Source organism: Cherax quadricarinatus, chromosome 21, assembly GCF_038502225.1.
Source record: "Cherax quadricarinatus isolate ZL_2023a chromosome 21, ASM3850222v1, whole genome shotgun sequence".
Lineage (NCBI taxonomy): Eukaryota > Metazoa > Arthropoda > Malacostraca > Decapoda > Parastacidae > Cherax > Cherax quadricarinatus.
This window is the reverse complement of record NC_091312.1, coordinates 38,200,957-38,216,576: the sequence shown is the minus strand read 5'-3', so window position 1 is coordinate 38,216,576 and position 15,620 is coordinate 38,200,957. Positions and strand designations below refer to the sequence as shown.

At 39.0% G+C, this 15,620-nt stretch overlaps 1 protein-coding gene across 1 annotated transcript in view; it reads left to right on the top strand.

Annotated features, from left to right (window-relative positions):
* Window positions 1-11,983: 11,983 nt before the first annotated feature.
* Window positions 11,984-15,620, top strand: part of LOC128689020 (facilitated trehalose transporter Tret1-2 homolog) — a 104,469-nt gene continuing 100,832 nt past the window's right edge. Inside the window, exon 1 of the mRNA XM_053777080.2 lies at window positions 11,984-12,070. Coding sequence (XP_053633055.2) covers window positions 12,057-12,070 — 14 coding nt within the window. The 5' untranslated portion in view covers window positions 11,984-12,056. The remainder of the gene's footprint in view (window positions 12,071-15,620) is intronic.

Here is a 15,620-nt window from a genome sequence, read left to right as displayed (position 1 = left end):
GTTTGTCCTGATGTGGTCTATTAAGGAGATGCTTGTCTCGGTGATTCATCAGTTCTCACCAAAGTAATAAAGAAAGCCAAACAACTATACTACTCCAGTAGATTCACAGACACTAGAGGAGATATAAAAAAGACCTGGAAAACACTCTCTCAGATTCTAGGTACCCACAAACTGAAAAAAAACAAGAATTTTGTCCTAACTAAACCTAATGAAACACCACTACATCCCACTGACACAACTAACAAGATAAACGACTTCTTCTCAACCATAGGATCTAATCTCGCCAATAAAATCCCACATATCAATGCCCATGCCGGGGACTACCTAGATGGGAATTTCCCAAATTCCATCTATCTTGCACCAACTGAGCCCACGGAAGTCACCGAGATTATAAAGTCACTTAAAAATAACTCGGGGAATCTGTCTCATGTCCCACCATTATTGTACAAGCGAGCGGCCCATGTCCTTTCGCATGCTATTACATTACTTTTTAACAAGTCACTAGAAACTAGCACCTTCCCGAAACTACTCAAGATGGCAAGGGTTACACCAATACATAAAGGTGGTGACCCTACAGACTTAAACAACTATAGGCCAATATCAAACTTACCATTGCTATCCAAAATCTTTGAGAAACTCTGGCACAGGAGACTATATTCATTTATAACGGCACAAAACATACTCAACCCCTGCCAGTTTGGATTCAGGAAAAATAAAAGCACTAATGATGCAATCATAAAAATCTTAGATCTGCTTTACACAGCATTGGAAAATAAGGAATATCCACTAGGAATTTTTATTGACCTATGAAAAGCTTTTGACACAGTAGACCACGACATCCTACTCCACAAACTTGACCATTACGGTATGAGGCCATGTGCTTGCTAATAGGTATCAGTATGTCACCATTAAAGACACAGCATCAACAACACGGCCACTTGATACTGGAGTTCCGCAAGGAAGTGTCCTTGGTCCCCTGCTCTTCCTCATATACATCAATGATCTTCCAAACGTATCCCAACACCTGAAACCCATTCTTTTTGCTGACGACACGACTTATGTCATCTCTCAACCTAATCTTGCCACCCTCAACACCATTGTTAACGAGGAGCTGATCAAAATATCGACTTGGATGACAGCCAATAAACTTACGCTTAACACTGACAAAACCTACTATATTATGTTTGGTAGCAGAGCAGGAGATGCACAAATTAACATTAAGATCGACAACACTCTAATTACCAGACATAATGAGGGCAAATTCCTAGGTCTATACCTTGACAACAACCTGAATTTCAGCACCCATATTCAACACATAACCAAAAAAGTATCCAAAACGGTTGGGATCCTCTCCAAGATACGATACTACGTGCTGCAAAATGCCCTTCTCACACTATACCACTCACTTATTTATCCATACCTCACCTATGCTATTTATGCTTGGGGATCAACTGCAGCAACACACCTAAAGCCAATAATAACCCAACATAAAGCTGCAGTAAGAATAATCAATCCCATCCCTGGCAACACAACCCCCCCACTTACTCCCTGTTCAGTACATCCACACTTACTACTGTGCAATCTACATCTACAGGACCTTAAACTCCAATATCAATCTTGACCTAAAATGCTTTCTTGATAGTTGTGACAGAACCCACAGGCATAACACCAGACACAAACATCTCTATGACATTCCCCATGTCTGACTAAAGCTTTACAAAAATTCAATGTATGTCAAAGGCCCTAAAATCTGGAACACCCTACCTGAGAACTCTAGAGCTGCAGACACATTCATTACCTTCAAAACTACCATTAGAAAACATCTTATCTCCCTGATACACCCCGTCAACTAACTACATGAATACCACCTGGTGGTTCACACTTACACTCCCTCACCCATTTGACCATAAACAGAAATATTAATCTCAATCTTAAAATAATGAATCCTGTGATACTCCAATACTGAAACTATGTACTGTGCCAAAACAAAAGCATTCACATTGCTAAACTCACAAACTAGTATTTAGTCACTTAGCCATAATACCAACTTACCTCATAATTTGTAATATTTTAAAATTAAGAATTAAACTAAGTCTGCCCGAAATGCCTAGCCATGCTAGGTGTTCTAGTGGTACACTCTGTATTCATTATTTTACTACATGTAAACCACACAATAACCAAATTCTGTAAACTCAGCATTGTAATCTTTACAGAGAATAAACTTTGAATTTGATTAGATATTGTTGGTAGCAACAGGCAGTTACTCATTGTGTTTGTGAATTCGGTTACTTGTGGGTCCTGGTCGTGTAGTATGTTTATGTATGATATTGTTCGCATCGCTCTCGGGCCGTGTGGACCTGCTGCGCAGACGCTCCTGATTGAGTTGGCTTTTGCGCAGTTTACCTGTTTTCACTTGGATATCAAAATGGCGAAATGTACAGGAAGGAGAATAAATACTATCTGCATTGAGCTGGTTCGTGGTATGTTAAGTGAAGATACGATGAACGTCCTTCTTCCTAGCATCATCAGGGATACATATGGTATTCCCAATGAGGAATTGTATGGCGTCGCTCTTAATGGTTTGACAAGAATCTTCGTGAAATTTGTACGAGCCGGCTTCTACGCAAGAATTGTCGAGCATTACCAGGAACAACGCATGAGTGTGAATTCAGCGATGGATGTCGTTTTACACGACGTCTCTAAGTACTTCACATGGGTGAAGGTACGAAATGTACCCTTCGAGGCTACGGTATATGGTCTACAGGAGTTTTTCAGCAGTTATGGGACAGTGCATTCTGCAATCATGGTTGTGTGGAGGGATGGTCCATATGAAGGGCTTCCGGAGGGTTCTTACACCCTTAAAATGTCTTTAACAAGGCCTATACCATCCTATGTTATGATGACCGGTTATAGAACACAGGTTTATGTGTAATATGCTGGTCAGAGGAAAACATGTCATTTGTGTAGCTCTTATGAGCACATGGCAGCACAGTGTCCTAGGAGGCAGGCTCCTCGAGTTCTGGGGACTCCAATTGTGATTCAGCAGCCGTGTGATTTGGTGCCTGGCTCTGGTGCCTTGGGAGGCCGGAGGACTGACCTCTGGAGCGAGGAGGTCGAACGGGAGGTGGTGGTGGCAGAGACGTGTGTCAATCTCCCAGGGGCGTCGGGGGATTCGAAGGTGATATCTGAGGAGTCTTTAGTCCAGGAAGCTTCGACCCAGGATGGTTCATTGGCGGATGTGATCAAGGATTTTCTGGATGGGGAGGACCCTGTGCAGAAGGTGTCCTCAGTTTATGTGAGGACGGAGTGCTGGAGGGACAACAAATCGTGGAGGAAGACTTGAGTAAGAAAGGACTGGAGCGTGTGGTGGTCGTGGAGGTACACCAGGAGGATTCGCCTGATGGTGATATGTGTGTAAGTGGAAGTTCTAGGAAAAGAACTGCTGCATCAGAGATAGACGAGGTCATTACCCCGGGGCAGAGGCCGGGGAAGAAGTCATGGGCAGCGGTGGTGGAGCCGATGTCTCATAGTGGTAGAGGTGTGCCTGAGTTGCACAGTGGGAGAGGGAGGGGGGAGGTGACGGCACAGGAAAAATCGAGTGACAAGGGAACACGTAATGTGAAAATTGCAGTGAGTAAATCCCAGCGGCATAGGGGAAAGCCGCCCCTTCTATAAATTTCAGATGTGTTACGCTTAATGTTAATGAACTTAAGACTGAGGTCAAGAAAGTTTGGTTGGAGTGGTTTTTACAGCGGTTTGATGTCGACATATGTTTTTTGCAAGAGCATAATCACAGGGCTGGATGTGAGTTGAGGGTGAAAGGATATCGGATGTATGTTACCAGTAGTTTGCAATTGAAAGGTGGGGTAGCAGTGGTGGTAAAGGAGACCAGCCCCTTGCGTGTCATGGGTTGGGAAGAGGGGGGGGTGGGAGGGTCGTGAGGGTGGATGGTGTCTGGGGAGAGAGTCGAGCTAGTTTTGTAGGTGTTTACATGCCAGCAACTAGTAATACCAGGGTAAAAGTAGATTTTGTCAGGGAGGTATTGCTGTATCACTTGAGAGGTTTGCCTGCTATAAAAGTAATAGGAGGTGATTGGAATTGTGTGATACGGAGTGGTGATGTCGAGCCGAGAGGGGCGGGTTGTGTGTTGAGTGTTCTGAGGGATGTATTGCGAGATATTGGGGTTGTTGATGTGGTGGGGAGGGGGGAATACCTAGTGGAGCACACGTTCATCCGTAGGGGATATGAGGCGTGATTGGACAGAATCTATATTAAGCAGGGTATAGATGTTGTGAGGGTGCAAACCTTCGATGTGGGGTTTTCTGATCACAGGGCGGTAATAGCAGATCTGATGTGGGATGGAGTGGTGCGTATATATTCTGGGTACTGGAAATTAAATGTAAGGCTTCTTAAGGAGAGGAAGGGGCCTTTTTTCAGTGATTGGTGGTTGCATTTTTGGGAGGCTAGGGACAGGGAGATAGATCTGTTAGATTGGTGGGAAGTGCAGGCCAAACCTGAAATAGCGATTTTTTTTAAGATTAGGGAACGAGAAGAGGCGAGGTGGCATTTTGGGTTGCAAAATTATCTGGAGGGACAGTTGCAAGACTGTTATGTTGGGGGAGGTGGTAAGAGGGATGACATGGCTAGTCTTCGGAGTAGAATAGCTGAATTACACAATGATAGGTTTGATGCAATTAGGGTTAGGGCGGGGTTAGAGGACGTATTGTGGGGTGATAAGCCATCCGGATTTGTTTTACATAAATTTCGAGACCGACAGAGAGTAACCACCATTCTACAATTGGAGACAAGCCCTGGGGTGGGAGGGTATCAGGAGGGTCAGGTCCTATCCAATACGGAAAGTATGAGTCTCTATGCTGATAGTTGGTTTAGGGAGAAATGGAGTAGGAGGGAGGGGGGTTCCTGGGAGGGTATTTTTGGAGGGGGGTTCCATAGTGTTTTAAGTGAGCAGGATAGAGTGGTGTTGGAGGGTGGTATAAGTGAGGTTGAGGTGGAAGAGGCAGTTTTCGGGATGAGTACCGGGAAAACACCGGGGATAAACGGTATACTAAATGCTTTTTATAGAGCACATTGGGGGTGTATTAGGCAATGCTTTGTTAGGGTATTGGATCATATGTTAACTAATGGGAAGTTGGGCACATCGCAAAGTATGGGTGTCATAGTTTTGGTGCCAAAGCAGAGGAGGGGAAGAGAGTTGAGTGCTTACCTAGCAATATCTCTGATGTGTGCAGATTACAAGGTTTTTGCAAAAATTTTAGGTAATAGACTGAAGAAGGTCATGGGGTCGGTGATACATGGGTGACAGTTTGGAATCCCGGGGAGGAGTATGCAAGTAGGTCATGGACGTATTAGGGATTTCCTCGAGGGTAGTAGTAAGGGAGGTATTCTAGGTCTGGATTGGGAGAAAGCTTATGATTATGTGGATATGGAATTTTTGATTGAGAGTATGGTGAGAATGGGTTTTGGAGGGAGGGTGGTGGGATGGGTGAGGACATTGTATGCGGATGCATCGATGAGAGTACAGGTAAATGGTAGGTTGGGTAGTCCTGTAAGCATGGGGAGGGGTTTAAGGCAGGGGTGTCCACTCTCCCAAATACTCTTTGCATGTATGCAGAATCCTTTCTATGTTCTGGTTGATGGTGGGATGGGAAGGATGGGGGAGAGTGGAGGCTTTTGTGGGAATATTGTTGGTTATGTAGATGATACAACTGTTTTACTTAATGAGATAGAAGATTTAAGTAAAGTGGGAAGGGTACTTGAGATTTTTGGGAATGCTACTGGGATGAGAGTTAATAAGCAGAAATCACGGTTGCTGGAGGTAGGCGCTTGGGTAGGTGGGACCTTGGGGGAGGAGTTTGGCTGGATAACTGTAGAAAGGCTCAAGATTTGTGGGATTTTGTATTTGGCAGATGCACAGGAGAGCAGGAGGGTTAATTCAGAAATGGTAATGGACAGAGCTTTGAGTAGGCTCAGGAGTCTATGGGCCGGGGACGTAACCTTGCATCAAAGGGTTGTGGTGGTAAATACGCTGATTTATAGCAAGGTGTGGGGAGTGGCAGAAATTTATCCCTTACGAAGTCAGGATATTATGGAATTACAAAGGAGAGTATTAAGGTATGTGTGGGGTTTTGGGAGGGCGTGGTTGGGCAAAGATGTGGTAATGACTGCGGTAAGACAGGGAGGATTGGGATTGATGGCATTAGGATCTAGGGTGAAGGCACTCTATGTGAAGCAGAGGTATATTCGGGCAGGGGGGGAAAGGGGTCTTCGAGTGGGGGAGGTGATGGGGGGATATCCGCAAATGGTGGGGTGGCAGGGACTTAGTGGAGTGTGAAGATATGTTGAGGTTTATGTTACGGGTTCGCAATGTTAAAAAACTCAAGGTAAAACGGTTGGTGGGAGTGAGTAGTCGTCAGGAATCACTGCAGAGGATGGCAGTGTATCCCACATATGATTGGAGAGTGATATGGGTGGAATTTAGTAAATTAAGAATACAGGCAAGAGTGAGGGAATTAGTATATAGATTTCTTATGAGGACGTTGGCATCGAAAGAGATGCTAAGACGAATGGGTTTTGTGAGAGAGGCGTCATGCGGTTTTTGTGGGGAAGTTGAAACTGCTTTCCATGTAGTATATTTTTGTTCTGCTTTGGAGGTGGTAAGATTATGGTTGAAGAGGGTTTTCCTTTTATTGGGGGGGGTCAGATATCACCCCTTAGGGCTTTAATGTTAGATGTGGGAGGGGTGCCCAATGAGGTGGGGAGGGCTGTCAGATACGTAATAGTTGATTACTTGTATGTCTCTTGGGGGATGAGGGAGGTGGAGGGAAATATTAGGATAAAAGCGTTGGCGGCATGTTTTTATAGGACAGCGTGTAGGAACAAACAATTATATGGGGGATGGTGGGTAACTAGTTTTCCGGAGGGATATCGTGGACTTACTGTAGAACGTTTACTCCGCTTGGTGACGGGGTGAGGAGGCAAGGGGTTGGTCTCTTCAGTGGTGTGTCCTCTTGGAGTGCTTAGATGACTGAGGAGGAAGATCGACTTGTTTGCAAGGTGTTTGATGTGGGTAAAGTTTATTTGCAGGGAGCCGTCGGGGGCTCCGGGGTATGTAGACCTTATGAATTTTGTAAAACCACAGTTAAAAGTTGTATGTGATTTTCTGTTTTTTTCTTTTATCGTTATAAGAACCATTTTATATAGGGGGTTATATTCATATGTATATGTGAGGATATGCTTTATATATTCGAATCTGATGATAGCTTTATCCTTGTCATACTTCTTTTTTTTATCGTATAATTGAAGGGGTACATTATGAACTATGTACGAGAATACATAAGTATTTTATAGGGTTTATATATACCCTTCTATTTGTATGGAAGGTCATATATTGAATGTTAATCGGTAACTAACTTTGTGTGTGTGTGTGGGTGTGTTTGTGGGAACCAATGTCTTAGATATAGTTCTATTTTTGGATGTAATATATTTTTAGTTTATTTAGTGTTACAAAAAACGCTATTCTAAAAGCTTAGATATCTCCAGTGAATACTAGGAAGGACTGCCCTTCTAGCATCCAGCCTGTTACTGGGTTTTCGTAACAATTAGTCAGTATCCTTGTCCAATTATCCATTAGAAATCAGTATGATTCAATAGTGCTTCAGGATTACAACTGGTAGGCTACTAACTAGAGAAATTAAAATTTAATAAATTTATTAATTATCGTCTAGAGGTATATCATTAAATTAAATCAATATCAACAAAATAATAATCACAGTAATCAAAATAATATTAATCACTTCTCTCATGTACAGTATTATTGTGCTGAAAGCACATATCACATTTATAATTCTTAAGTACAGCCTGGTACATTAACATATAATAAGATATTACAAATATGTACAAGCAAGTTTGTGTGTATGTGTGTAAGTGCTCTAAGTAGTTTGCTATGTCTCACGACTCGACTAGACTTTAACAAGTGACTGACAAAGTCCTCGCATAAACTAACTTCTTGACCAACTGGCCATCAGAACAGTCTGCTTGAACAATAAAACGACTGATAAGCTGAACAACAATATAACAAGCAACTGCGACACAATCAGGAACAAGGAGATAATATAAAGACACTAAGTAGGGACCATCAGCAGATCCTCCACAAAAGTCACAAAGCTCCCATACTACTGAATCTAAGTTCAGCATAAGAAAATACCCGACTGACAATGCACAGATACCAGTACAAATTAGGTCAGAAGCTACAGCTCAGGACCTGAGTTGCTCAGAGTGTCTATTCGACACAACCTCAATACAACGTCGAAAATCACTAAGTCTATACAATGTTCTGTGAACAGTCTCCAGAACTAACAATAATAAGACAGACGATTTTCCAACAAGGGCCAATAAGGAAGAGTTAGGCTCTTGTCAGGGATACGTCCAACCACCAAGAGAGTCTAGACCAGACTGAATACTTCAGGCGAGGTGAGGACCCCCCCCTTCTATCACGTGATAGCTCCATGGACAGCTGCTGCTCAGTAACAACGAGAAGCCGGCAGGGAAACGAGCCACAAGCGATAATTACATTATTATTATAATCAAAAAGAAGCACTAAGCCACAAGGGCTGTACAGCGAGCGATAATTACAGTAGTTAGACAATCAAGACTTGAACTTTGAGCACATAATATATGTGTTACATCCTACCTAACAACAGGTAACTAAGTGAAATAATATAAAGCAATATATTCACGATTTAGCTATTATCGCATATATAAGCAGTATAAAATTATATGAAAAGGTAATATACATTATATTCATAATCATAATATACATTATATATATTGCAACCCATTCAGGGGTTGCAACATTTAGTGACAAGTCATTTTGCGTTTTATTTCTATGTATAATCCAGTTTGCTCTGTACGAACACATGTGCACATACACGTATGTGTGTATGTGCATGTGTATATATATACATATATATATGATTATAGGACTTATTCCTACATGTTTTATAATGACTCCGACTGTTTGGAAGTCGGTATGTTTTTTTCCATAACCTGTTTGGAAGTCGGTATGTTTTTTTCCATAACCTGTTTGGGTTTTTTTCAGTAGAATTTTGTTATATCAGTGTGTTAAAATGTATTTTGTTTTTTGTGTGTGTACTGACATTATCTGCCACGGTTTTTTGATTTGCTAATTGTCGGCTTGTGTTTTTTCTTTTCATGGTTTATATATATGTTGCTTTTAAATAAAATATATATATATATATATATATATATATATATATATATATATATATATATATATATATATATATATATATATATATATATATATATAATATATATAAAGTATGTTTATGTTGAAATCTCCTGTTAGTAGTAGGTGGTCTTTATTCATGTGTGCATCAGTAATCATGTTTCCTAGTTTTTCACTAAAGTGATAAATGTTTGACTGTGGTACTCTGTATATGTTTATAATTGTGAGAGGGGTTTTTGCAGGTCTTTCGATTTAAATTTGGCTATGATATATTCTACATGTTCATCCCTTGTGCTGGATTTATCGATGCATTCGAGTTGATTTGAGTAGTATATAGCTGTTCCTCCCCCTTGCTGGTCTGTTTTACAGTTGTGTATGGCCATGTAGCCAGGAATGGTATAGACATCTGTAATATCAGGCTTAAGCCAGGTTTCTGTGAGTGTAATGATTGATATATTGGAATGAAGGGAACTGAGTAATGCTGTGAGGTCATCATAATGTTTGCTCAAGGATCTGACATTGTAGTTAAAGATGGTTATGTTATTGTTTGCACTGAGTAATGTCTTTGCTTGGTCTGCTGTATAGTAATTACAGTTACTGGTTGATTCGTGTATTTCATTTAGTAAAAAGTTTACATCAGGATCTATGCCTGTAATCATAGGATGCGAGTAATTTTAAAAACTAGATTTTCTGAGCAAAATAATAAGAGTTATACTGAATCTACAACTAGACTTGTGAATAAGACTCTGTAATTATTCTAAAACTTGTAAAAATTTTAAAGAAAAAGGGATTATTACAGTACAGATTATTCATTTATACAATTAAGCATCTAATAGCACCTTAATTATTTTAATAAAATGTGAGTTTATGAACTACGGTAGATATTTACAGCTAGAATAAAGGAGCTAGTGAATATAATAAAAGAATGTATTAAAAACAAGAATGTATTAAAACAAAATCAATAACACCTGAGGTAGTCAATAGCACCTGAGGTAGTCAATAGCATCTGGAATATTTTTATAAATATGACTGTATGGACAAGAGGAAAAAAAAAAATTTCCTGAAAGTTGCTCTTTAATTGTTGTTAGAACTAGGAGTGTAGCAATTACTGAATAAAGGGCAGTACAATGTATTGGTATATAGAGAATTATTTCAGGAGAAATGTAAAAAGGGACTAAATTAAGTAGTGGTAAAAACAACCTTTAAATAGATTGACACTATGATATGAAATTAATTTGAGAGTAAGATTTGCCTTATAACATAAAGTTTGAGCAATTGATATCACTAAAGAAATATTATTTGAGGTAGTTGATACTAGCTAGTAGAAGATGGTACAAGGAATTGCACTGTAGTGTAGTAGGAACATACACTAGTTTGCTATTTGTAGTTTAGGAGCAGAGAGTAAATTAGGTAAGATTATAGAAGAATTGTAACAGTGCTTAAGTAGGAATAAATCGCATTACAGACATTATTAAAGAGTAACTTATTAACAAGTAATAAATTGTAAAAGGGAAATCTGGAAAGATAACACAAATTGGGTCACACAAGGAACTGTGTGGGACACATGGGATAATGAGGCAGTAAATACTATCCAAGAGGTGATAGTACAGGGATTAGTTCAATAATGGCATAATAATATACACTAACGTAGTACAATGATTTGGTCACTAATATCAGACTGTAATGTTTGTATGCCTTGTAATGTTTGTATACCTTGTAATGTTTGTATACCTTGTAATGTTTGTATGCCTTGTAATGTTTGTATACCTTGTAATGTTTGTATACCTTGTAATGTTTGTATACCTTGTAATGTTTGTATGCCTTGTAATGTTTGTATGCCTTGTAATGTTTGTATGCCTTGTAATGTTTGTATACCTTGTAATGTTTGTATACCTTGTAATGTTTGTATACCTTGTAATGTTTGTATGCCTTGTAATGTTTGTATGCCTTGTAATGTTTGTATACCTTGTAATGTTTGTATACCTTGTAATGTTTGTATACCTTGTAATGTTTGTATACCTTGTAATGTTTGTATACCTTGTAATGTTTGTATACCTTGTAATGTTTGTATACCTTGTAATGTTTGTATACCTTGTAATGTTTGTATACCTTGTAATGTTTGTATACCTTGTACATGTACTTGTAGAAATAAAGATATTATTATTATCTCTTATCTTAACCCACAAGCGTCGTGCAGCACCTGGGGGGGGGTATGATTCGAGAAAAGGGTAAGTAAGTTCATTCAGGTATACACAAATGCAGCATATGTGTCGAGAACTTTAGATAACCCAAAAAAGTCAAAGTGGCTTATTTCCATTGGGGAGGGCAGCTGTAATTCCTTGAATCAACAGCTCTTTCACTAGTATCAAGTTACCCCTTTGGAGGGCACAATAATATTTTGAGTTTACCAGTTTAATGCATAAAACATTTATGATGAAAATGGTAACAGTACTAAACTTGTGTAAAAAAAATATATTTCATGATAACTTTGTATATTAGAGCTCTATGACGGTGTTATTTTTATATAATAAACGTAAGGCTTGGCACTCCAATGTAAATTAATTCCTGCTGCAGTTACCCCTTAACTCTCGCTCTCTCTTATTATAACCCTCCCACCTACCAGTCCACACTCCCTGTGTTCCTATCACCTTCCCTCCCACCAACCCTCTCTCCTTCCCTATCATCCTTCCCTCCCCCTGGAAGTTGAGAAAGAATGTCAGCTGGGAGTCAGTGTGTGTGAGGTGGTAAAGGGAGCAGTGTGGTTGTGTTGTCCCGGGCAACTGACTTAATGAGTCCCACCAGGTATGTTTTCACTGTACCCTTCTTCATTGATTTTTTTTTATTTGTTTGTCTTCCTCTCTCCCTCTTTATCCTTGCCTCTTCCTCTCTATGCAGAGCATTTCGGACAAATTAGGTCACTTTTGTCCCAGGATGCAACCCACACCAATCCACTAACACCCAGGTACCCGTTTTACTAATGGGTGAACATAGACAACCGGGTGTAAGGAAACACGCACAATGTTTCTACCCTCGCTGGGAATCGAACCTAGACACGCCGTGTGAAGCGAGAGGTTTACCCACCAGGCCACGGGGCACCGTAATGAACAAGAATGACAATGAGCCGCACTGCACACATGTGGTAGTAGCAACAGGCGTTAAATAATTCGCCTCAAGAGGGCGTATTTAGTTTAAAAAACATACTTGCGATGTTAAAAGCATTAGCTATGAATTTCGAATTCTTGTTTATTGGGCACCTTATTACTGGAATCTAGACGTGAATGTAGGAAACAGAAGAGAGAGAATATTGGAAATAGTGTAAATTATGATTATACCTTACGATTGCTAAAAGGAATGTTATGTAACGTATTGGCCTGCATATATAAACATTATGTATGATGTAAACTACATTCCCCAGTAATGTTATGACTACCCTGCTCCTGTATTCTTGGTATAAGATTCAAGAATCTTGAGCAGATTACGAATTAACCTGTGAGAATAATTCTAAGCTGCCCTCCAACTGCCAAAATTTCGTAACTAAAATTAGAGGTGAGTCAATTATCCAACTGTGGCCAAGTACAACTGGTAAATGCTATTTCTGCCACTATTTTTGTTTTGTTTAACAAGTAGTTACTATTTCTAATAGGATGATTAAGTTTGCACTAAATAGGAAGTATCGTCGAAGTTAGAAAACAGAACTGCTGAAATCCCAAAATAAATTAAACTAGGTAAGGAACTTATTTTTTTTTTTATTTAAAACATTATAAATTACAAGGTGGTATAAAATATTAAATAACACCACAATACAGGATCTGGACAAGATTACTAAGAATCATATCACAAGTGCAAGAGAAAAATATATGAAAACCCAATATAAAATAGGAATATGTAACACTCAAAATACATACACACCATTCACTGACACACATTATACAAAATGATGAAATATCTGACTCATACACACAAAACTGTTGGAGGGGGAGCCCCCCATGAAAACCCATCTATTTTTTTTTTTTTTTTTTTTTTTATTCGCCGGTATTCTCCCGGCCCGGGTCTTTTCCAAGTAGTGGTGACCCGGCCTTGGCTCCCTATCTAGGGAGTGTCTCGAGACTTAAGTCTCCCATGGGGGGAGGTACAAGTACCCCCTCATCTTTGGGACCAACTGTCCCCAGGCCTAGCCACATTCCCCGCCCTCACGGGGCTCGTAGGGAGAAGCTAGGCCTCTGGTCTGCCATCTGCCCCGCCCCAAAGGGGCTCGTGGGGATGGCAGTCTTGTGAGCTGCAGATGGTAGCAAGCTCAGGCCTTCTCGAGACTTAATATAAATACACCCACATCATTCGCACACTTACTGATCACAGCAGTGATCACACCTTAATTTATGTAACTTTATATATACATGCAACTGTTTATGCGGTTTTACTGAAGAACAAATTCTGGTAATTTTTTTTTATATTTTATTTAAAACATCATAAATTACAAGGTAGTATAAAATATTAAATACCACAATAATACAGGATCTGGACAAGATTACGAAGAATTATATCACAAGTGCAAGAGAAAAAATTTTGAAACACGCAAAATACATACACACCATGCACTGACACACATTATACAAAATAATATATCTGACACACACACACAACTGTTGGAGGGGGGACCCCCCCCATGAAAACTCATCTATAAATACACCCACATAATTCGTACACTTATTGATCACAGCAGTGATCAAACATAAATTTTTGTAACTTTATATATATACATCGTTGCTCTAGAAAATGAAATCAAAGATATCAAAGCAACACTCGAGCGACGAGAATCCAAGATAACCAACCTCGAGAATAAGATCCAAAACCTTGAAGAGAAGATTACATCGGGAAGTGTTGACACAGAAAATACTCTAAAAGCAGCTATAGCCAGTCACACTGAGCAAATAACAACAATAAATATGAAGGTTGAAGAAGCAATCAAGGACTGGAATCAGAACATGCACACTCGACTAAATGAATACCTTGATTTCCAAGACGACAAAACTGAACAAGATAAGTTGTCTGATGCAGTTATAATAAACAGTCCACACATTCCTAGTGACATAACACAAGCACAGTGCAAAGAAACTGCTATCAGGATAATACAGAACCACGTACAAGTCATCGTGCAAAACAATGAAATCAAAGAAACACGTTTGCTAGGAAAACCAGGAAGTAAACACAGTATAATGATCCGACTTCATTCATACGATAAAAGAAAGGACTTAATTAAATCAGCAATTACAATGAAAAATGGAGTGTACATAAATGAGTGTCTAACAAAAAAAACGTCAAAACCTTCTGTTCAGGCTGAGAAAACTTAAACAGGAAAACAAAATACATCAGTGTTTCACGCGAGATGGGAAAATACTAGTAAGGAAAACATCAACAGGACAACAATATACTATCTCAAATGAACACGATTTCTCTACCTTCCTTAGAAAAGCTGACATTTTTGTAACAGATTAGATAAGTGCCCTTAATACATATATACGTGTGGTGCATATAGTGTACGTTACTGTTATATTGTACATTATTATTTTTATTATTTTTCATCACTAGCTAATCAAATACCTCCAATACTCCATACTTCTTTCTTACTACTATAAATTGCTCATAATTTTAAATTACAAGTCAAATCTTACTCCAAATTAATAATATTCATTATTCTTACCTGTCCATTTAATTTTGTTTATCACTACTTGTTTTTTAGTCACTTTTTATTGTGTATGCAATTAGTGTATATTCCAATTACTTTTTTGCAAGTACCAAAACTATCTTTTGCTAGCTAGTACCAACTACCTCATTTTTTTTACTTTTATTGTGCAATAAACTGCTCAATTTATTTAATATTACAAATCAGATCTTACTCCTAAACCAATATTATTTCATAGTGACCACCTGTCCATTTAACTTTGTTTACCATTACTTAATTTTAGTCCCTCATATATTTTCTCCTTTATTTTAGCTTTATATAACTACCCTAGTTTATACATTCACAATTGTTAAAATAATCAAGGTGCTATTCTCAGGTGCTAAAGTAGAATAAGTTCACAAGTTTGCCATTATATTCCAAAACTACCTTAGCTCATTATTTTACATTTGTTAAATAATTCAGGTGCTATTTTTTAGCTTAAGACTATTTACTTTGTTTTATACTTAATTCTAACTATAGATTCACTACAAATCTTATGATTACAAGCATTGATCCTGATACCAACCTCTTATTTAATGACTTAAATGATTCAAACAGTTACTGTAATTACTACACTGCAGAACAATCAAAGGCACTTCTCAGTGCCAACAACAACATAACTATCTTTAACTA